Below are 23,846 nucleotides of genomic sequence, written 5' to 3'. Positions count from 1 at the left end.
CTGTCTATCTGTCTGTCTGTCTACTAGTTTTTCACGGCCCAACAGTTTAACCGATTTTGCTGTTTGGTACAGAGTTAGCTTACAACCCGGGGACGGACGTAGGTTACTTTTTATCCCGGAAAATCGGAGAGTTCATAATATGTGATTATCAAAGACCCATCCGTTTAACCGATTCATACGAATTTTGGTACAGAGGTAGCTAGTTTGCAGCTCGATTGTGGTAGAATGACAGCTATAATGTCATGATCGCAATCACTTCTTTAAAATAATAGCTCTTTTACCGACGGCTAGGTACAATTTTGTGCTATTAATTATTTTATCATAATATTATTTAATAAAATATCATACAATATTACGATTATTTGATAAAGGCAAAATGTTTTTAATAGAAAATTTTGATAAAATGACATAAAAAGCAATTATAATTAACAGCATTATAACTATTATCAAATATTAAAGTCCTCTTCAAAGGACAGTCTATACGAAAAGCCTCCTTTGAAGATTAAAATTAGATTAGAATTTCATACCTATTTCATTTATTTTCCTTTTATTCATAAAATATTAACCAGCCATAGAAATTAATTTACTTAGCGACACAATTAAGTAATTCGTTATCTTATACATATATTAAAAGATGATCATTATGATCATCTCATCGCTGACCCACTACAAAACATGGGTATCCTTTCAGAATGAAAAGCGCTTAGGCCCCAGTCCGCCACGCTCGTCAATTGCTGATTGGCAGACTTCACACGTTTGAGAATATTATGTAGTACTATCATGCAAGGTTTTTTCCCGGAGTTTTCCTTCACCGTTCAATTAAATCAATCAAAATGCACACAATATAATTATCTCCGAGACGTTAAAGGGTGCGTACCCGGGATCGAACGCCCCACTTCCAAATAGGAGATGGATGTCTTAACCAAGAGGATATCACGGTTCTTCATTATAAAAAATAATGTTTGTAAATTCGTATTTCTATGCGTTCACGCATCGATCATTCGTTTGAGTTGAAAATTCGTGTACTAAACTACTTTATTAATACTATACTAATTACTATAGAAGAATCTATGGACCCCCTAATTTTTGATGTAAGAAACTCCGGACATAGCTCTCTCTATCGTAAGTAAGTAAGTATGTAACTTTAGTAATAAAAAATTTAAGTTTCAAGGTGGCAACCCTATTATGCATCGGTTCTTCTCGGTTCTGTTCCATAAATAACACATTAACCGACACTTTACATAGCATCCGATGCAGTATAATTAAATTTTATTGGGTTTAAATAAAATCGATTACTTCATAAGTCTTTTAAATAAAAGGAATCCAATTGTCAAGGGCAAGGAAGGCATAAGTTCAACGATCAGCTTTTAGTCGTAAAGATAATGTTTTTTTGGACTACCGAATTTAAATTTTTAAGTAATTTCAATTTTATGAGTTATTCCTCCGATAACTTTGAAGCTTACATGGGCCTGGTATAATAAAAGTTCGTTATACTAGGCACATACTGCCTATAAAAACATAAAAAATTGAAGCAATGAAATAACTAACCAACTTATGGAGAAACCAAATTCTTTTTGGTTGCTACTAGGGCTTTATTTGAGACTAGCTGATGCCCGCAGCTTCGCCCGCGTGGATTGGTCAGATCCCCTGCAGCATCAGGATTGAGGAGTTGGACTCCAAATTTTTTATGAAACAATGTCGCAAAGTTCCTCTATTGATTAAAAAAGAAATGACGCAAATCGGTCCAGAAATCTTGGAGATTTCGGTGTACGTAGGTAGAAAAACACAACTCCCTTTTTGAAAGTCGGTTAAAAAAGTAGCCTATGTTACTTCCTGGTCAATTCTCTACTTGTCTGTGAAAATCCCGTCAAAATCGGTTCAGCCGTTCCCAAGATTAGCCTTTTCAAACAGACAGACAGACAGACAGACAAAAATTTTAAAAACGTGTGATTCAGTTATAGTATCGTTCAAATAACCATATGACCTTAATATGCGGTAGTTATTTCGAAATTACAGACAGACACTCCAATTTTATTTATTAGTATAGATTTTTAAGGAACTGCCATGCCAGTGCGGTCTGGTACATGTAGATTGTAGGTACTGCTTTTTGCCGAATCGATGCTTTTCATATTATTTTTACACAAGTGTAAATTGAAAATTTATAACACCCCCGACAAGTAAAGGTTACAGTAACTAGGAAAGAGTTGATAACTTTCAAACGGCTGAACCGATTTTCTTGGATTATAGCTAAAAACACTCTCGATCAACCTTTCAAACAAAAAAAAACTAAATTAACATCGGTTCATTAGTTTAGGAGCTACGATGCCACAGTGAGATACACAGATACACACGTCAAACTTATAACACCCCTCTTTTTGGATCGGGGGTTAAAAAAATCAAATTTAACGAAAAATACAAAATGTCAAACGGTTCATCCTTATTCGGATAAGTAGAGCTAAGGAGATGATTAAAGATAGAGCCTTCTTCTAGAAATCTAGATCAACGAATGATTAAATTGCATCTCTAAAACATTGTAAAAACAAATATTTAGGTTTTTAAGTTTAATTTATTAGTTTTTATGTTTTATCTGTTTTCATTCTATGTACTGTGTTTGCGCCTAACTTTATAGTCCCGAATAAAAGTATATTTATTTATTTATTTTTATTTATTGTAGGTACGCAAGTATTATTTTGCTAGCACCTTATTCAGAAATATACGTAGCTATCTTATTTTTAGAACAAAAAAAGGAACGAAACATTGCAATAAATTCGATAAAGTTATACCACAAATTTTGCTGTCAGTGTTCACTTGCACATAGAACAAAAACAGAGAAAAATATGATAGGACTTCGTAGTTTTTTATGATTTACTTCCATTCTCTATCAGTGTTTAGTGTTGCGGAACTTTTAGATGGTTTTGAATTTTGATACCAATATTGTGAACGATTTTACAGTCCGGTATGAGGCTGCGTAGAAATGGATTATAGTATTGAGTTAAATAAACCGCTCGGTCTATCTCTTGCAAATCTCATCCATCAGGTGTGAAAAAAACGCCTTCATTATTTAGTGATGATAACGAGGGTACACCTATGCTTGGAATTTATAGCACAGAATAATAAGCTACTTTCCCAATCTCCCGAGGTAACTCAGCTTAGCGAAGCAGAAGTGGCAATGGGTGGGGTGGGCATATTGTTTGAAAAACCGATAGGTTCGGATCTCAAGGTGCTCAAATGGGGACCTCGCCCTGGAAAGTGCAGCGCTGTTGGCAGACCCCCCACACTAGATAGATGTCACGATATCGAAAGAGTCGCAGGATGGCACTGGATTCAGATTATGCAAGAATGTGGCCCATGGAATGCGCTTTAAGACACTTATGTCTATCAATTGACGAATGACATAGTCTAGTCTTACGGCGAGGCTATTTATCACTAATCTTAATTAATATGGTAACTCTCTACTAGGATTTTTCTCAAGGATCATTTTAAAAACCTTTAAGTTTTCTGAACTGAATCAATTTTTTATTTTTTTAGTCGTATAATATTTTTCCTCCGCTGCGTTATTGCTGTAATAATTCTTCAGGCGCCACAGTCGTCTTTTCATTGAATCTTAAAAGAAGCGTTTATTTATGATAAATGTTGATTTCTCAACGATATTCTTCAATTAATTTTCTCTGGAAGTTTTTAATACAAACTACACCTATTAAAATGGTGCATTTCTCTCCAACTCATTGGACCGACATCGACACCTTAAAAAGGTGTCGAAAAGTGGGTGGGTGAGGAAGGTTGATGGCACGCTTACTAAAGGCATGGGCTCTGTGGACCCTTACAGTTCGATGATGGGTGCATAGTGCATTTTTGCTACTTCGATTTTAATTTTCATTAAAAAATACTAGGCTTATTGAATTATGACCGTAGTTGCAATGGGCAATAAGAATTCTAAAATTCTCTTTTAAAAACCATTTTTCATACTGCTGACATTAAAGGGGCTGAAAATTCTTCGCCTTCATAATCTTAATATCAAAGACACCTTCCGTCCCCAAACGCTATTTATGAGAAAAAGAGCAAGCGAAGAAAATCTCTGAAAGAAACGCGACACAAATTACGGTTAAAAAGGCTCACAATGGTCGAATATTCAAAACAATCCCGCGCCGCCTCTGACGGGATTAAGGAAAGGGATTTTTATTTTCTTCATAAGAATAATGAAAGCTTAAACGATAAAAGCGGATAGATGGCTTTAACAGACTCATAATTTACCTTAAGCACCGCTGTAATTGCTAGTGCGGATGACAGTAAAAGTTGGATTACGTAAGCTTTTCTCTGACAGGAACCAATAAAGCTTGGCTGTTGACACAACGTGGAAATGGCCCTAGGTGTTGTTTTTGTTTCGTCCGATTAACCCATATTGTATGTTTTGTGGTAGGTACGACTACGAATACGAACGCTTGACGTCACGTTACGTCCTCGATTTTTCTATCAAGCGAGGGGCATCGGGTCACGTCGGATCCCGCCGGTTCGCAAAAGTCCTGCGCATGCGTTAAAATTGCGCCAATTTCGCAGCTAGTGGCCTCTGCCGGCATTTCCAGTCTCCTTTTAGCACGAAAGAGGGATGTTGCGTCGCGGGAGGTTGCACCTCACGAGAGATGTCAAAAATTTGAAAATGGAATAGTTTTAAAATGGAAAGTTGTTTTGGGAAATAGCAAGGTGTTCGCAGAGTAGGGCGAATGTTTTTCCGCGCGTTTCCCTTTAGGTTCGGTGTGTAGCTGGATTTAGGTAGTCGTAATGTTTTAGAAAATTAAAAAGTATTTAGGGTACGTAAGTGTGGATTGTGAGGATTTGTTGCAGTGGTTGGTCGACGCGGTGTCGGTATTGTGGTGCCTGTATAACCTTGACACATTTCCCGCGCTAGCTTCACAACCTTGTTTTCAATTGCACTCTCTTTTGACATTTGCAAGAACGAAGGCTATTTATAATTAGTGGAGTTAAACGCAGAGATCCCGCGTGTGATGTATGAAAACTGTGAAATTACCATAATTTTTTCGCGATCCTAGTATAAAATTTACCTTCATAAAAAATGCAAAATGTGGACTATTAGATGATACGGACTAAAATGTGTATGGAATAATTCGCAAAAATTGAATTTCATTGCAATGTTGTGACTGCGCTCTCGTTCAAGGTCGGTGCCTGGCAAAATGATAACTTCAAGAGGTAAGATTCATGTAGAGAGAGTTATTTAGTAGAGATAGAATATACCTATTTTAACTTATGTATTAATGTGGTTTTTAATACGGACTACAATACTTTTCTACTTAATTCGTCCGAGTGGATTTACATATTTTTAAGGATCCTATTGGAAATTCAGATTTAAAAACCTTATCCTAGAATATTCATGGAGAAATTAGTAGAATGTTCATTCATAAGGAATAAAAATAAGTAGGCAGGTATATCTTCCAAATTTCAAATTTAAAATTTCTGAGAGCCACAGGCTTCTTGTCTTGTCTGTCCGTTAGTCACGGTAAGTACTGTTTTATACTTACGTACAGATACCTCTCTTGTAGAGCCAAAAAAGTATTCAAGAAGGTTTCAGACAAAAAAGGCCATTGAAACGGTTGGGTCTGGGTGATCATTTTTAATGAGCTAAGGCAGGACTACGCGAAATAAAATAAACGTAAGTAGGTACTTACCTACCTACTCTCTTACCCTCAAATTAATTCTTATGGAGCTACTAATTGATGCCCTTGACTTTGCCCTTGTGGATTTAGGATTTAAAAAATCTAGTAGGAAATCTTTGATTTTCCGGGATAAATAGTAGCCTATGTGAATCCCCAAGTCTTTAACTATACCCATGCAATAAAACACGTCGATCCGTTGATCCGTTGCGACAAACATACAAACTAATAAACCAACAAACAAACACAAAATCGCTTGGTGGCGCCTTCACCAGACCAAGCCAGGGACAATTACAAATGACAAAACCCCAAATTACTTACCCATGCCGGGAATCGAATCTAGCTCCCACTTGTATCGTCCCATGAGGTCGTCATGGCTGCTACAATTAATATATTGTAAGAGAATATAAAAGTAGATGAAACATTTTATTATCACGAACAAAGTAGCGGATATCTGGTAGTTTACTTCAATCTTGAAGATTAGCTTGGCTTTAATTAAACGGGGGCAAGTGTTCCAGTTACAGTTGATCCTGTTACGTACGGATGGAGACAATCAAATGGCACGAAGAAGGAAATATGCACACCGAGAATACTTGATTGAGAATAGTTGCTAGTTATGTGCCTCATTTTGCGTTTGCTTTTAGGATTCCATAGTGAAAAAAGGAAAAACGGAACCCTTATAGGATCACTTTGTTGTCTGTCTGTCTGTCTGTCCGTCCGTCCGTCCGTCCGTCGTGTCTGTCAAGAAAACCTATAGGGTACTTCCCGTTGACCTAGAATCATGAAATTTGGCAGGTAGAGGGCTTAGAGCACAAGCAAAATTACATTAGCCCATGAAAAAAAAAATTAAAATGTGTTTAAATTTTCAAAGTAAGATAACTATACAAAGTGGGGTATCATATGAAAGGGCTTTACCTGTACATTGTCAAACAGATTTTTATTTATTTTTATGCTTAAAATAGTTTTTGATTTATCGTGCAAAATATCAGAAAAAATGCCGAGTACGGAACCCTCGGTGCGCGAGTGTGGCTCGCACTTGGCTGGTTTTTTTAACTAACAAACCGCTTTTTACTTGGTCTTACCTGCAAAGCTAGGTTTTTCCTATTTAATTAGATCCCACTAAGAGAAGATTTTCCAATCGAAGTCCGGCAGGGACAGTTAGTAGATATAGGATAGGATAAGCTCAAAAGCCAAAATAAGACAAAAAAATATTGCAGGAAATTATTTTTTACGTTGCTGGAATATTTGAATCAGCAATATTTTCACCAAAGTAATCGCCGATATCAATTCCGGACGATAACCCCCGAGTTTCCAATAAAGCATTAAGCGTTTCAATTCAATTACATATTTTATTCTTCATCAGCAGCTGCTTGTAGCAAGTAGAAAAACCCGGTCAAGTGCGGGTTGGACTTGCACACAAAAGGTTCCGCATAATTGTACAAGAAATCTTAAACCAGTGTCTTAACAATAATTTGCAAGTTGATGTCGGACAACGCCATTTTAATGTGTTTTAGTAGGCAAGCTATTTAGTCGAGAATATAAATCTTTAGTTTTTTGTTATTTATCCACAAATTCACGATTTTCGAATTTTTTCCTTTACTTGTGCTGTAAAATCTATCTAACTGCCAAACATAATTCTAGGTCAACGGAAAGTACCCTATAGCTTTTGATTCCCTGTCTTGACAGACACGACAGATAACGAAGTGACCCTATAAGGGTTCCTTTTTGCCTTTTGAGGTACGAAACCCTAAAACGAGCTCTCTGTGACTCTATGTGTGCACATTTTAAGAGCACTTTTGCCTTTTAAGTGGAAGATCCTGGGAGCGATATATCTATGTAATGTCCAAACGGGCATTTTCCTATTGAAAGACACGAGTAGATACCTTTTCATACAATGCATTACAACCCTTCTGAGTTAATTTCCAATGATCTATAAAAAGGTTTTCTTGAAACAAAATATGCATATCCATCCATCCATCAGCCTGTAAGCGTCCACTGCTGGACATAGGCCTTTCCAAGAGCGCGCCACCAAACACGGTCCTCCGCCTTCCTCATCCACCCGCTCCCCGCCACCTTCTTCAGGTCATCGGTCTAGCGGGCTGGAGGTCGTCCTACATTGCGCTTACCGGTACGTGGTCTCCACTCCAGAACACGTCTGCCCCAACGGCCGTCGGTTCTGCGACAGACATGGCCTGCCCATTGCCACTTCAGTTTGCTAATCCTTTATATGCATATAATATGTTCTTTTGTATTTATGTAAATAGCGAGAAAGCATACTTGTAGATCTTTCGAATACGACTCGATCAAGACTACGATTATATCTATTAATTTTTATCATCGGTTACAATTATAACGGACTATACGGTTTCACGATTAACTAGTATATATCATATATCAGGTGTTAGATAATGACCCAGGCCGCCAGCCTAAGCGAGGCACGCAATAAAATCCATAAAATTCAGATTTTTTCAGAATTTCGGTGACCTATCCAGTTACCGTATTGTTACAAAGTTGTTTAGCCAACAAAATCGACGATTACGTTGTCGCAATTACGCCATACCTCCCCCTCAATTGGGATTTCATAAAATTCCCTAAATTAAATAACAAAACATCCACCGAAATGGTCCCTTAATGCGCATACAACCCATACTTTTCCTGAAAGCTTACGCGGTGCAAAACGCACCTTTACTTTACCATCTGAGCTCTTTAAGCTTTTACATCTTAATAAAATACCCTTATTCCACCCTCATTTTATTCCCCAGTGAGTATCTTTACGATAATAATTACGGTTCAAGGCTTTAAAACGCTGGAATATATTTTTATACAAATAAACCAACATATTGGTATACGACTGAAATATATTAAGTAAAATAAAATTTGAGTATTTGGTTTTTGGTTCCGTAGGTACCCGAAGGGTATCAACGGGTACATATTATTATTACATAGCCTCAGCTGTCTGTCTGTCTGTCAGCGGGTTGTATCTTTTGAACCATAACAGGTAGATAGTTGAAAATTTCACAGAATATGTATTCCTATTGCCGCTATATAACAACAAATAATAAAATTTTCAAAATGGCCGCCTTGAAAATTAAAAAGTGTAATTCCTTGTACGATGGTATGGAACCCTTCATGCGAGTCCAACTCGTCCTTGACCGATTTTTATCTCTAAATTCTTTAAGAATCGATGTCTCATTGAATGATATTTTACCATGTACGTTACCATTTTTTAACACCTACGAGTATAAGTATTATTTAGTGCTACTAAATTTCCTACTAACCCCTTCAACTAATCTCGTAACTTGTGCTACGAGATGGCTACGCCAAATGGATTTGGAAATAGATTTCAGTTAGCTGTTGGAAATTTATATCGTTTACTAGCAGTTTTCCGTGATTTCATTTGCTTAAATGTGACGTGTTATACATGTATAATTTCCTTGAAAATTCTCCTAAATGATAGTGGCAATTGTCTTCGTATTTCAGAAGCTATTATCGAAACAACAGAAAACAGGGATTGCAACTTTGTTTAACACGAGCTTATGTCTTATGTGTACCTAAGTCATGTTTTAGTAGTAAGTAAACTTTTAAATTAATTACATTCAAATTTAATGAAATGTAGAGACACAAAAAGTTTAGTAATAATTTAGTCGACGTAAGCCCGACTAATTTGAATCCGTCTGAGGTCCTACTTCATAGGGACTCAGCTCGCAAGCGCGTCGCGGTTGATACGGTTGAGTAAAGCTCTCACAATAGTTTAAGTAATAGATTTTCCAAAAAAGGTAAAATTGAAGCGATCCAAATAAACCTATTTATCCCCAGGGGTCCAGCAAATGAGACAAACACAGTTTAGCTTTTATGTGCCATTTCAATTTGTCCTCATAGTGATGTAAAAAGACAACTCCGAGACAATCTGTTCTAAAGCGCTTCGTTGGAAAGCGTTCTTTTCGTTTATATAAAACCCCCGACCCAAAAAGAGGGGTGTTATAAGTTTGACGTGTGTATCTGTGTACCTGTGTACCTGTGTATCTGTCTGTGACATCGCAGCTCGTAAGCTAATGAACCTACTTTAATTTAGTTTTTATGTTTGAAAGGTGGCTTGATCGAGAGTGTTGTTAGCTATAATCCAAGAAAATCGGTTCAGCCGTTTGAAAGTTATCAGCTCTTTTCTAGTTACTGTAACTTTCACTTGTCGGGGGTGTTATAAATTTACACTTGTGTAAAGCACTATTTTGACTAATGAATCTTTCACTAGACAACTTACACAGGGATTCATAGTCTTAGGTTGAATATAACACATGTCATCTGAATGGTCCCCTAAAGAAGCCCCTCCCTTCTTAACTATAAATTCCAGTGTTACAAAGTGCATGAAGCGAGTGACGGAGAGACCCCTCTTAAGTTAGTAGTAGAACAAGGTGTGTACTTGTCGTAACTGCTTCTAATGCAATGGGTTGTATATGAATCATCAGACCTCGGACCTTATGAATTTTAGGCCGCTTTTTGAACTGTAAGCGTCCACTTCGGTGGATACCTGGCCTTAAAAACTTTTCGTTGCGCGTCACTGCCGTTTCACGTTGTGTGTATCCGTTCCTTTATTTAATTTTGCAGTTAAATAAATCTGCCAACTAAGCTTATTCCACCTAAAAGCCATAATGCTCAGGAAATACTAGAGTAAACTATTAGGTATATTCATATTTTATGTTTTGTTAACAGTTAGTTTATGTAGGAACTTCGTAGTTTTAGTTTAAACGGTATAACATAAATAACAGATTAACTCAACCCGTGTAATCTCTGGGGAGAAATTGCTTAAACAGCTCTTTAACTTGTTGTTGCATACAATAATTACCCTGCTCGGAGAAGAGCTCCTGTATTATGCACTGGAAATATTTCCATTTTACAGTTTATAATGTGTTTTGTGTACGAATATTGGTCTTAAGATGATCGCACAGAAGACTTGTAAGAGGCGCTGATGACATCAGGAACATATAATTAAAACTAGTCAAAAATGTACTAGGTACATGCTACTGCATCTGTTTCGTCATCATCATCAGTATTAACCGATAGACGTCCACAGATTAAACCCTAAAAACTTTTTTTAAACTGATACTTTCTTTCTCTCTCCTCTGGCTTTACAAAGATTAGCCAATGTCAAGTTTGTAGTTAATTGAAACAAGTTAGATAAACTATACAAGTGTGGACCTCGTCTGTGCCGGCGCTCGCCGACATACGCACGGCACCCCCTTAGACCGCTTTCCAGTCAGTTTTAACAAAAAAAAAACCACTCCAAAAAGGCAGAGCACGCCCGCCAGCTAACACCAACACAGACGAAGTCCTTAAACTGATACTGATACTGAAATTGATTCTCGTATGGTTCTCCTCATTGCTAATCTGGATCGTATTTGCAGTAAAATATCGCCGCATGCGAAGCCTCTTAAATAAGTTAATTACCATTAGGTAATATGTACCAATGTGAAAAACTCACGAACATTGTTTTGCACAGGTATATAGCAGATACCGGCGCATATTCGTAAGAGATCAAGGAGCTTCCCCTGCGCTTAGAGTTTTGCCGAGGGGGTTTCAGTGGTTAGATATCTCACATTATCCGATCTCTCCCCACGGAAAGTTGTCTGCAAAAGTAAAAAGCCTTAAGGTGTCGTAATTCCCGATAGAATCGAAGCTAGCAGCTCTGTCACGCTCACTCATATAGGCAACAGTGCGCACTGCTCATCCAGCGTTCATTTGTTCGTACTTAGTTAGTTTCACTTTTTAACCCCCGACCCAAAAAGAGGGGTGTTATAAGTTTGACGTGTGTATCTGTGTATCTGTCTGTGGCATTGTAGCACCTAAACGAATGAACCGATTTTAATTTAGTTTTTTTTTGTTTGAAAGGTGGCTTGATCGAGAGTGTTCGTAGCTATAATCCAAGAAAATCGGTTTAGTCGTTTGAAAGTTATCAGCTCTTTTCTAGTTTTCTTATAGAGGTTTTTCCGTTTTTCTGTAGGGGTTTTTTTAAATATTGAGTTATTATTGCCATTTAGATCCGAACGTCCATTAAAAAGCTTCACTTCAAAATAAAAAGTTGCATAGGTGCTTAATTGGGAAATAGCTAAAAAAATTTAGATTTTCGCTATACAAATAGATCACACGGAGTTTTTCGATAGCAGTTTCCTATCTCTCTTTCAGCTGGTAATTTATTCCTTGTTCGAAATTGCTTGCACAGTTGCACTCGGAGCTGCGGGAACATCTTTGACGTCAGATCGAAGTTTTTACTTTGTTTTCTCGCTGAAATGTAACACGGTTTACTTACTATTCCACTGCACTGTTTAACCAGTCCATTCATTATGCTTACATTACCTTTATCTACCTAATTACCGTAGAAACCCAGTTTGTGTTTACCAAAAGTTCTCGTCTTGTTAACTTGCTTACATAAAGATTTTCATTAAAAAAATCCCTGGAGGTCAGGGCTTCGATCACATACACTTTTCGGAGATATGTGCGTTTTAAGCAATTAAATATCACTTACTAGATGATGCCCGCGACTTCGTCCGCGTGGATTTAAGTTTTTTGAAATCCCGTGGGGACTCTTTGATTTTCCAGGATAAAAAGTAGCCTATGTGCTAATCCTGGATATTATCTATCTTCATTCCAAATTTCAGCCAAATCCGTCCAGTAGATTTTGCGTGAAGGACTAACAAACATACACACACACACACACACACACACACATACAAACTTTCACCTTTATAATATTAGTGTGATTTCAACGATGAAGAAAACATCGTGAGGAAACCTGCATGCCTGAGCGTTCGCCATAATGTTTTCAAAGGTATATGTAGTCTGCCAATGCGCACCGTCACCGTACCGTTACCGTACCGTAAGTCACCGTAGTAGACTGTGGTCAAAAGCTTTTTATTCTAAGAGGAGACTCATTTTCAGTAGTGAGCTGGCACTGGGTTGATTATGATGATAATATAAATGACGACTTGATTTTAAATGTCTATGGGTTTCATTATAGATATTGTTCACTATCTTAGTAAAAAATAGGTAAAATATGATTAATTTATACGAAGCAAGAGTTTGAAACAATAGATGGCAATCAGCTTACAAGAAAATAACAATGTAGACTTGGAGAACAATCTTAATTCTCCGCCTAAATTGCTTTTAGGTAAAAACAAAAGAATCTAGATACATATTCTCGATAAGATATAAATCTTATTATGTGGAAACCTATTGATAAAAAAGTTCAGTTCTAATTAAAATGAAATACGAAAGAGCCAAGAAACTTGCAAGGGCATACGTGGGGTATTATACTTCGAAACTCAGTTAACTGAAGCTTTGTTGAATATAATAGGATAGGTCCCACTTAAGGTTATACTTCTTACGCCCTTCCCCATACAAACTTATAACGTCGATATTTTATTCAATTATTTGTTTTTTAGATCTAAAACTAAGACAGATACCGATGGATCCCTTCTTTATTTTAAAAGTCCTGAAACAATAATTATGTTAAAATTACAGCTCTTGAGACGTCTCTATAAGTCAAATTTTGATACAACTTCGTGCGTACATAAACTACAAAACAAAAGCACTTACTTAAGTATATAATATTTATATATAAATATCTTTAGTTTTTGAAAAATACTAATTAATTTGCAAAAAAATAACATAATAAGTACCTACCTACATTATAGAGACGTTAGCACCACAAAATTTTGAGATTTTTTTATAATCGCGTGAAAAAAACTCCTCCTTTTTGAAGTGGGTTAAAATAACGACTGGCGTAGATGTGCAGTCACCATAAAAACACTATTATTGTTTTTGAGTTCAATAACTTTTGAGTTCAGGATAGTACATAAACCTTAATGTGGATAACTTAAACCAATTCTCATTTTAAATTATTTTATTCCTTTGTTTTTTTTAGAATCGGGAGGGTTCAAAAGCCTGCACGTCTGGGATTTTGACCCTAACTAAAGTCATCTCTTATGACCTTTAAATCTACAATAATAGTTAAAGTAATCACATATTTCAGACGCTCGAAAAGGTTTTGTTACTTTTACATCACTCGGATGAATTTCAAAAGAAAACTTTATATCTATACCATTTTAATAACTCTGCCATTTGCCATTGAGAACATTCAAGTAGGGACACATTCTTTTCATAAAGTTTTGTTTATGACAGAAATTTATTTATGTGAAAAACGTAAGATTCCAATTCTTATGCTGAATTACTTGACGTAAATTTTTCGCGTTGAAATTATAATCGCTGAAGAAACATTGGGAATGTCACCAGCAAACCTTTATAGTCCTGTGAAATGTGATGCTTATGACTCGTCTGAATTGAGTTGGGTTGGGTTGGGTTTTTCTTTTTTTTTTCTTAAAAAATATTAGCCATGCTAATCATGACTAATACACCCCTTTCCCCTCCAATTAATCGTAATGCCAGTGCAACGGGTGGGGTTTGAACCGCCGACCTTTCGAAATGCATTTCGCTCCTCAACCGTTGAGGTATCGAGGCTTAGGTCTATTGAACACCTGCGTCCCGGTAACATGGCTAATAATTTCTCTTCAGGGATATTGTTGGCTCCAAAGGATAGGATGCGGACGACGTGGGACGCGGGAGCTTGGGCGGTCGGTCTGCAGTTGTCGCCCGTTGGATCCCCGGGTTGGGGCCCGCTTTTCGTTGTTCGCCTTGGACGTGCGGTGGGGTGACCTCGCATAGCTGGCTGGGTCGCAGTTGATTCATTCGGTGTTTCTGTGACCCAGTCATAAAAACCCATATCCACGGGAACGATGTCCCGGAATATGTTTGTAGGCCAGATATTATAGGTATTACTAGAGGCCTACTAGTCATTACATAAGAGTGCCGAGATAATGCAGGCCAAGCTGCTGGCACAAACTGGCAAAATACAGAAGTTTCGAATCAATACTGCAAACTTACAATGAGGTTTGTATTACATGGGCAAATGAAAACTTGGATATCGTGATGTCCTACTTTAAGAGTTTGCTTCAACTTTGTACAAGTTGGATTTTGATTGACGGCAGTTTGATAATATTATCAAACTAATATTTTTCTCTGTCGGCGCCAGATACAGAACGCATGCAAAAGAGACGAAGAAAGAAATTGGCATTTCCACTACTGATACATCCTTACAACTTCCTCAGCCTATCGAACACCTGTTTTGCCATATAATGCAATGCTAAAAAGTGACACTTGATTTTAGTGTCAGTCCCCAATATCCTCCGTGGAAAAAATACTTTAATCTTTCTTTTTACCCTCAAAACCTCTCCAAATGCGTAAAAAATTCATCCGAGGTGAACTCGTCCTCAATTCTCTCATTAGAGAACGCATAATTGTCCTCCAGGCTCCTGCCAAAGATAAAAAGGCTGTTACCTCACTTAAATGTTTGAATAAGGAGACTTGAATGAGGAGCCATTTCCCTGCTGGCGCATTTTCCTCACAATTAGTTTGTTCCTGTGGCCCTTCATGGTATATTTAATAAAAGCACATTTAAATTATTTTCGATAACTAGACTGAAAATTTCTGTAGGTATATTTTCCATTGACATGAGGTTGAACACAAATATGGTCTTCGACTTGTGTGACGTCATCTGACCAGTTAATGGAGGGTCTATGAACTTTCGTTTTCAATACAGGATTACCGTTTCAACCTTTAGACTCCAATTTCCAATGGTGTTCTCAAATATCTGTTTCACTATCGATTATATTTCCTAGAATACAAACTGCAGTTTAGTCAAATTTACCAAGTAATAAAAAAACTTTGTCGTCTTTAGCTTATTTGTTTCTCGAAAGAAGCTAAAAAGAAACATCTTATCAAGAATTTAAATAGATACTGTCACCACTAAGTTAGTTATCTTGTCTTAACATTTTTGTAGTGGAAATAAACGATGTCCATTCTAAGGAAATATACGCCGGAGCTTCTCCCATTAATATTCCGCCCTGTGCCATTTGTTTAGATTACACTACCATTTGAAAGGAAATCCTGTTTGTGTCGAAAAGATCTTGTGGATTGAGACCAATCTCTGGCACAAAAATTGGGGGCGAAAATTCAATTTCTTTCATTGGATCACATAGTTACGTTATAGTTTAGTTGTAGACATCATCATTGCATAATGATATCAATCAATCAATCAGCCTGTTTGTGTCCACTGTTGGACATAAACCTTCCCAAGAGCGCGCCACCACGCACGGTCCTCGGCCTTTCTCATCTTATCACTTCCTTCCACCTTCTTAATGTCGTCGCTCCAGCTGGTTGGAGTTCATCCCACACTGCGTTTACTGATACGCGGTCTTCACTCCAGAAAACGTCTGCCCCAGCGGCCATCGGCTCTGTGTTACATCGAGATAAGTGATACTTTAACCTAAGATGGTAGTATGTCATTGTTGATAGATCCCTTCATGAGAGCCGATATCTAACCGACATTTCCCAAACTGGGCTTATTAAGTAAGTATTAAGTAGGCTTAAGTATTACCTGATTCTTCAGTTACAAAAGATAGCTTGCAGTGTTTCGTGAAAATCTAGGTCATGTCAAAATTTGGTAAAATTATTCTGTAGACTCTGGATAAACATCGTGATTATTCCAAGCCGTACTAAGTCTTCTATAGCTTTCATATTCATAGTTTATCATATACGTCTAACACAATAGGGCGTTTTCATCACATTTCACTTAAAAGCATTAAACTCCTTTGCCGTGGCGTGAGTTCATGAATATGAAATGTACTGCTTTCTAATTCACACAGCCCATGTCGTTCATGAAACTTTTAAGGTAGATTACACCCAGAACAATACCGCGTGTTAAGGCCGCATATACAAAAGGGTGAAAGGATTAATAAAATATAAAGAAAGAAAGGAAAACAGCTTATTCGGTAACCGCAAATTTATTAGATCCAAGGTCCAAAAGGCTCTCTCTTTTGCTCAACTTTCATATTCCCCTCTTAGAGTTTAGGTCTTTTCCTGGGAACATGTTCATAGATATTTAATGAGCGTCTGTTTTTTAAAAATCTTAAATTCATACTTGATAGAAGGAGAAATTGCCATCAAAAATGAATGAACTAGTATTATTATATTCCTCAAATTTAGAAATGGAACCCAAGGTTATAAGTTATGGTCAGGTGGCCTACTATATTGGTATTGATTAGAGCCCTGTTAAAGCCATCGGCCTCTGTCAAAATCTAATATGGGTATGCACAACGCGAGTGCATTACGAGATTACTCCTTTGGGGACTGATTGGAAATGCATTACGCCATTACCTTGCAGGTTTGACTCTTAATAGAATGGTTATACAATATTATGTACAAAATTGAATATATACAAAAACGAATGAACCGATTTTAATTTTTTTTTTTTTTGTTTGAAAAGTGGCTTGATCGAGAGTTTTCTTAGCTACAATCGAAGAAAATCGGTTCAGCCGTTAGAAAATTATCAGCTCTTTTCTAGTTTTCTTATAGAGGTTTTTGTGTCGGGGTTTTAAATTTTGAGTTATCAATATTATTATTACAACAATAAGAATATGATATATTAACGTATTGTAATCATACTAGCGGAAGCCCGCGACTTTGTCCGCGTGGGTTTAGGTTTTTCGAAATCCCGTGGGAACTCTTTGATTTTCCGGGATAAAAAGTAGCCTATGTGCTAATCCAGGGTATAATCTATCTCCATTCTAAATTTCAGCCCAATCCGTCCAGTAGTTTTTGCGTGAAGGAGTAACAAACATACACACACACACACACACACACACACACACACACAAACTTTCGCCTTTATAATATTAGTGTGATGTGCTGGCATTATTTATTTTCGAAGATGAAACAAAACAACGAAACCCGAAATCCTTGTAGGTATATCTGTCACATATATCATAATTCTCGTAGACGTATTGTATTTTTTCGTCTACGGACCCCTAGCCTATGCTCCGGTAATTTATTACGACAAACTATACCTACTACATACGATACGATTACGATACAAATAATTTTTCAAAATTGATTTCATTTTTCCGTAGATAAATAAATAAGTCTTAATAAATACAAAATATAATATAAAAAGCTGTGATAGCCTAGTGGTTAGAACGTCCGCCTCCTAATCAGAGGTCGGAGGTTCGATCCCGGGCACGCACCACTAACTTTTCAGTTATGTGCGTTCTAAGCAATTAAATATCACTTACTTTAACGGTGAAGGAAAACATCGTAAAGAAACCTGCATGCTTGATGAGAGTTCTCCATGTTCTCAAAGGTGTGTGAAGTCTGCCAATCTGCATTGGGCTAGCGTGGCAGACTATGGCCTAAACCCTTCTCATTCTGAGAGGAGACCCGTACTCAGTAGTGGGCCGCCAATGGGTTGATCATGATGATAATATAAACGATCATGAATCTGTACTTGTGAAGAACGATCGAAATCAAAACAACAGCTATAAGGCAAAGAGTAACTTTGCTACGACTCTAATACAAGAAACGAAAAATAATAATGTCAGGCGCATAATATGAATATTTAGATTAATTTCCTAAATAGTTGTTCAACTTCATTCGATTGATTGCCAGACTGACTGTGCAATTTATTTCTCATTAGGTTAAAACCTGTGTGTCATTTTATTCACCAATTTATCATTTTTCACCTAACGACTAAAGTTGTTACTTAGTTAAAATTAATTTAGGACATTTTGACTGCATTGCGCCTTGCGCATCCTAACTCTATTATAACTTTCCTTATTTAAATGGGGTGATTGAACTGCTGTCAAAAAGTCGTTAGTGTCTTTTTCGAGATCTTTACTTTATCGTATACTATAAATTGAAGCACCAAGGCCGTAAAGATGGGACAGAGTGCAATAAAAATTGTTTTATAACCGGAATTATCTGCACATGTCCTATTAGAACGGACGTTTCTGACAAATAGTGAACCAGATTCTCGTATTCAATTTACTATGTGAGAAACTACTCAGCATTTTCTTCGCACTCTTTTATTTGCAAGTACTTTGTTCTCTCTGTTGGTCAAAGGAACGTACGAGAAATCATGGTTTTATTTGCTACTGTTCGAGTTGTAGGTATATTACTTAAGTATGTCAGAATACACTTATTTCTTCTGTTGAGAAAAAATCTTTTAAGGCCTTCGGCGTAGGCAGGGCGTGTCCGATTAGCATTTATTGAAAAACCTCCACGTGTCTTCGAAGTTAGCGTAGGAAAAGCACAAAATAGATTTTTGTACAATTATAGGCGGCGATATCGCTAAAATAGCGATCTAACCCAGGCAACCTTAGGGTAGAGGATAAGTAGTAAGTAAGTTTCGCCTATATGAATACCTACTAGTTGTAGGGCTTTACAAATTACTTACTAAGTAGTTATAAAGAAAGAATATAGTGTTAAATTGGTTGCGATTCCCCACAGAAATCAAATAACAATACAATTTCTATTGCCATTGTATTGATTATAATGTTATTACCTTTGGGAGCTCGGAAATGGCCTTCTATAAATTATTGCCTTAAGGGACACCGTAAACTTATCGCGTTAAATTACATCGATTTTTAGCAGAAGTGAGGATCTTCTATTCTTTTCGCAGTTTCTCTCAGTTCCTCAGTTTCGAGCAGTAGCCTCCACACTCAGGAAACGAGCTATAGGTACATGGTAACTACTCTGGTGTTATATTTTTAGCTGGAATTTTGGAAGACCCGCAAGTATGAATGCGAAAGTGTGTCTGTCTGTCTGTCTGCTACGTTTTTACGGCCCAACCGCCGCTGAACCGATTTTAATGTTTGGTACAGAATTGGGATACATCCCGGGGAAGGACGCTACTTTTTATCCCTAGTAACCTTTAAAAGTCGCGACTTACTTGTGGCACACATTCTGCTTAAAGGTATCAACTAGATAGCGATGTACAGAAAAATCCGTTCCAATTATTAATTGGAAAACTCTACATCGCGCTTTGAAATTTCGACGTTACAGAGAGTTTTTTTTTTATATTAGAGGTTCTTAAGTAAAATAAAGGAGGTATCTAGGTAATAAACTTTATTAGTTACAGTTTAAAAGACACCGAGTAAAACTAAAAGATAGATATTTAAAAATTTACAGAAGGCCTCTAGTCGATTTCATGTATAATTCGTCATACTAAAATTACATTAATCTGCCTGGTTTGTATTTTATGGCGATAATATATTTTTGTTTTTTTAATGTATATGCTTGTACTACCCTGCCTCTAATACCTATAGTACTTGCATCATTTTGTTTGTCTAGAAGAGATCGCTAAATAGGTTGCAATAAAGTTAGGTTTAAGTAAATATTTAGTATAGTTTATTAGACGTAGTTATAGATTTATTGTATGGATAGTAAGTAGCATAAAGTTAAGAGCGCCACCTCGCCAACAAACTGGCCCACCAGTTTGGCGAGATACAAAATGTTAAAGACAGGTAAAATTTTTGTGAATAAATAAAAAAATAAAAAAATAACACTGCCAAATTGTACCTGTCTATATTTTTGCTTGCTTTGTATGTGTTTTTATACTAATTTTGTGGTCTACAAAGAATATTTATTCATTGATATTACGCAACATATCGATTTGTTAATATTCGATATTGATGATCACGATTGCAAGCCAGGTGCAGAATTTGACGTGCAATAACGTTGCTTTATTGCTTTGAACTCTGACGGGCAATCTCACGAATTAATAACTTTTCCTCACGAGGCATCGACAGGCCGTGATGTATTGTTGATAGTGAACCTAATAAATTGGGGGTAACTCAGTTTAACTACAAGACATCAATTAGATTACACCAAAACTAAAGACAATAAAAAAACTGTTTTATTTATTTACTGAGAAAACTTTACAAGCATCATTGCTATTTAAACTTTTAAATAGCAATGATGCTTGACTATTATTGCCTCAAGATAATGTCTCAAGATAATCAGTAATACCTAGGAAGTAACGTGATAAACAAATTACATATAAGTAAAGTAATTAAAAAAGAAACACACAGACTGGGGGAAAAATATAGCCCCGGTATCATCGTTTAAGCCTTTTAGGTTTTACGAAACATTCGTTTTATTTACAAAGAATGTAATATATTCCTTTGCTCGGGTCTCAGCTGGTATGCGGGTGGAAATATTCAAATTTCACCCTATTAGGTTAACGGTTAACCGTAAATCGCGGCGCTTTAATACCGACACGACGGGATAAAGCAACTTCTGTAAGAGACTTAATTCTGTGAATGATTTCTCACTGTTCAATCGAAATAGAGCCTCAATAGCTCAACCGGTAAAGGAGTGGACTGAAAATCGAAAGGTCGACGGTTCAAACCCCGCCCGTTGCACTGTTGTCGTACCTACTCCTAGCACAAGCCTGACGCTTAGTTGGAGAGGAAAGGGGAATATTAGTCATTTAACATGGCTAATATACTTTAAAAAAAAATATTATGTCTATTTTATAAGAAAGTATATAGTCAAACCGCCACATCTATTTGTCTGAAAATACTTTCATGAAATAGTCATTTCAGTTTTTTCTTGTTTCAGTGTCTCTCAGAAATAAAAATTTATCTTCAGACCACCCGTGCTAAACCAGAAAGATAGATGTATAATAAACTGTTTTTTTTTCTACAATGAGGACCATTGAGTACTAATTCATTCACGATTTTTTTCGCATCCTTATTGTATTTTTACAAGATTCTACCCGTTTTCTATTTACCTTAAAGTCAATAGTGAATAAGCATCTTTTAAGAAAGTGCGCTCCATCTTAGGCCGTATCATCACTTGCACTAGTCTATAAAAAAAAATCAAACGCCCAGATATTTTTGAAAACTCATCCACGAACCCTCGACAAGCAGCATAGGTCAGTGTTCTGTGAAAATCCTTGCAAGAGACCTACATCCCGCTGTGGACGGCTAGATCGGTTAAAATTACTTCAACTATTTCGCTAAACTACCTGTACAGTGTACTTATTGTGTATTTTCTCTTCTATCTCGAATGTCGATACGTTTTTATTTTTTTTATTTTTGAAGTGGAATTTTTGAACGCGCCGCTTGACAGTGTAGAGTGGCAGAAACATGATGGCTCCAATTCCGGTTGTCGAATATGCAGTTCGGTGAAAACTTTCCTGGAATTTTCCGAATTCCATTTTTTTGTATTAAAAAAAGCTCAGTTTGTTGTGTTAGTTAAACATAAGGCTCTTTACGCATTGTTTTCGACCCGATTTCGAGATCCCCCGATCCGAAGTAGCCATAATAGTAATTGTATCATCGGTTGTACATTCGATCCGAATCCGTTTTCCGAAGCAGAGAATATCTCCAATTTGGACCTAGTTAACCACAATATTACTTGTATGAACGTTTGCATACTATGTCCGATGCGATTTCGAGCCGTCATGCGAGCGGTAGTGGCAACCAAAATCCGTCAAAATCATTATATAATGTAGGTTTCGACATCAATGGACCAAACGCACACAGTGTAAAATTATTGACATCTGGATTCGATTCGAGTATTCTAGATTCGAATTTTCTCGAATTCGGATCGGATCATCGATGTATATGGATTAGCCTTTCCCATACAATTCCGTCCGTAAAAATACGCTTGAATCTTACGTCATCGTCATTGACAAAGTCAAGAGACTTTTGCAATTTCTCTTGACTTTTTGAGCGCGTTTTTTATCTTCGAAGGGCCCATCCATATACATCGATGGATCGGATGCAATGCGCAAAGAGCCTAAGTGTCAGAAACTGAAAAACGAACTACAATTAACCCTTAAGTGTTACGTAATTAAAAAGGGAAATTCTGCGTGAAATTTCCTGAATTTATTAAAACAGCAAACATTTCGTTTACACAAAGCAAACATCCGGGCTATATTTGGGTCAATGCTGCCAGGAGTTACATACCACCGACATTATATTGTTATAACAGCTATTTGGCCTTGTAAAGCGTTTTTCGGATTTTTGCTTTAAGTGAAAACATAATATAAAATGAAATATAAATAAATGTATCAAATCCTAAGTCTAGGCATTGGACAGTTGTTTTGATGAATTTTATAAGATATAGCAAAGTATTCAACTTACAGTTTTATCACCATAAAAGTTGAAACAGTTGGTTACTAATTAAACTTACATCGTAGAGTGGAACAGACGGCTTAGTGTAAGTTTTCACGACCACTGTGCGTAATTGTCATTTAGTATGGACGGAAGGGGGGGTTTAATCTTCTCCTTACCCGTTCATATTAAATGACAGATTTACCTACGCCCAATTAACATTAAATTAAAAACTTTAGTACAGGTAATTAATTGAAAGGTACAGGTTCCAATTCAATGTAATAACTGACTTTACTGAGTAAAGATCTCTATCCTGTCTTGTGGTCCTCACTCTGTGTTATTATGGACTAGATGATGCCCGCGACTTCGTCCGCGTGGATTTAAGTTTTTTGAAATCCCGTGGGAACTCTTTGATTTTCCGGGATAAAAAGTAGCCTATGTGCTAATCCTGGATATTATCTATCTCCATTCCAAATTTCAGCCAAATCCGTTCAGTAGTTTTTGCGTGAAGGAGTAACAAACACACACACACACACACACACACACACACACACACACACACACACACACACACACACACACACACATACAAACTTTCACCTTTATAATATTAGTGTGAAGTGTGATGGATAAAATGCACATTTACCAGGAAAATATAACATTGCAACTATAATCCCATTCCTTTTACATCCAATACAGAATACTACGCAAAGGTGTCATTCAGACCGAGCAAGATTGATTACGTTTTTGCCCGGGAACGGTTTATTCGCTTTATTTTCCAGACTTGCGGGAATAAAGTGGTGTATTTGATGAACAAGAAGTAAGATAAACGGAGAGGTTCAGGTTTATTTATTATATTTATTGTAGAAACTTTAGTCTAATGTAATTTCGTTTTGTCTTTGAACAATAAGTAAGGCATAAGTTACCGGCGGGTAAGTCTAGTCTTCTAGAATTTCTAGTGTTTTCATGTAGATAAATAGAGTAGATCACGCGGGTTGAGCTAATAAATTTGCTCCTATTTATTGAGGAGTTCTGTTCTCCATCTCCAAAGAGATTCATCAAATCTTCACAAAATTTATACTATTTATTGAGAAGTTCTGTTCTCCATCTCCAAAGAGATTCATCAAATCTTCACAAAATTTATATGGGACCAAGTATACCCTTTCATACAAAAAAA

At 36.7% G+C, this 23,846-nt stretch overlaps 1 protein-coding gene and 1 long non-coding RNA gene across 2 annotated transcripts in view; one reads left to right on the top strand and one right to left on the bottom strand.

Moving 5' to 3' along the window:
- Positions 1–211: 211 nt before the first annotated feature.
- On the bottom strand, positions 212–21,990 carry LOC123881000. Its single transcript, XR_006799390.1, has 3 exons — positions 21,979–21,990; positions 16,147–16,152; positions 212–258 (listed from the first exon to the last, which is right to left on the bottom strand). It is a non-coding gene; the product is annotated as an uncharacterized LOC123881000 (long non-coding RNA).
- Positions 4,600–23,846, top strand: part of LOC123880993 — a 142,369-nt gene continuing 123,122 nt past the window's right edge. Inside the window, exon 1 of the mRNA XM_045929491.1 lies at positions 4,600–5,202. Within this exon, the coding sequence (XP_045785447.1) occupies positions 5,187–5,202 (16 nt within the window). The 5' untranslated portion in view covers positions 4,600–5,186. The remainder of the gene's footprint in view (positions 5,203–23,846) is intronic.

This window comes from Maniola jurtina, chromosome 3, assembly GCF_905333055.1.
Source record: "Maniola jurtina chromosome 3, ilManJurt1.1, whole genome shotgun sequence".
In the NCBI taxonomy this organism is placed as follows: Eukaryota; Metazoa; Arthropoda; class Insecta; order Lepidoptera; family Nymphalidae; genus Maniola; species Maniola jurtina.
Note: the sequence above shows the minus strand (reverse complement) of the source record. Positions and strands in the feature narration are given on the sequence as shown.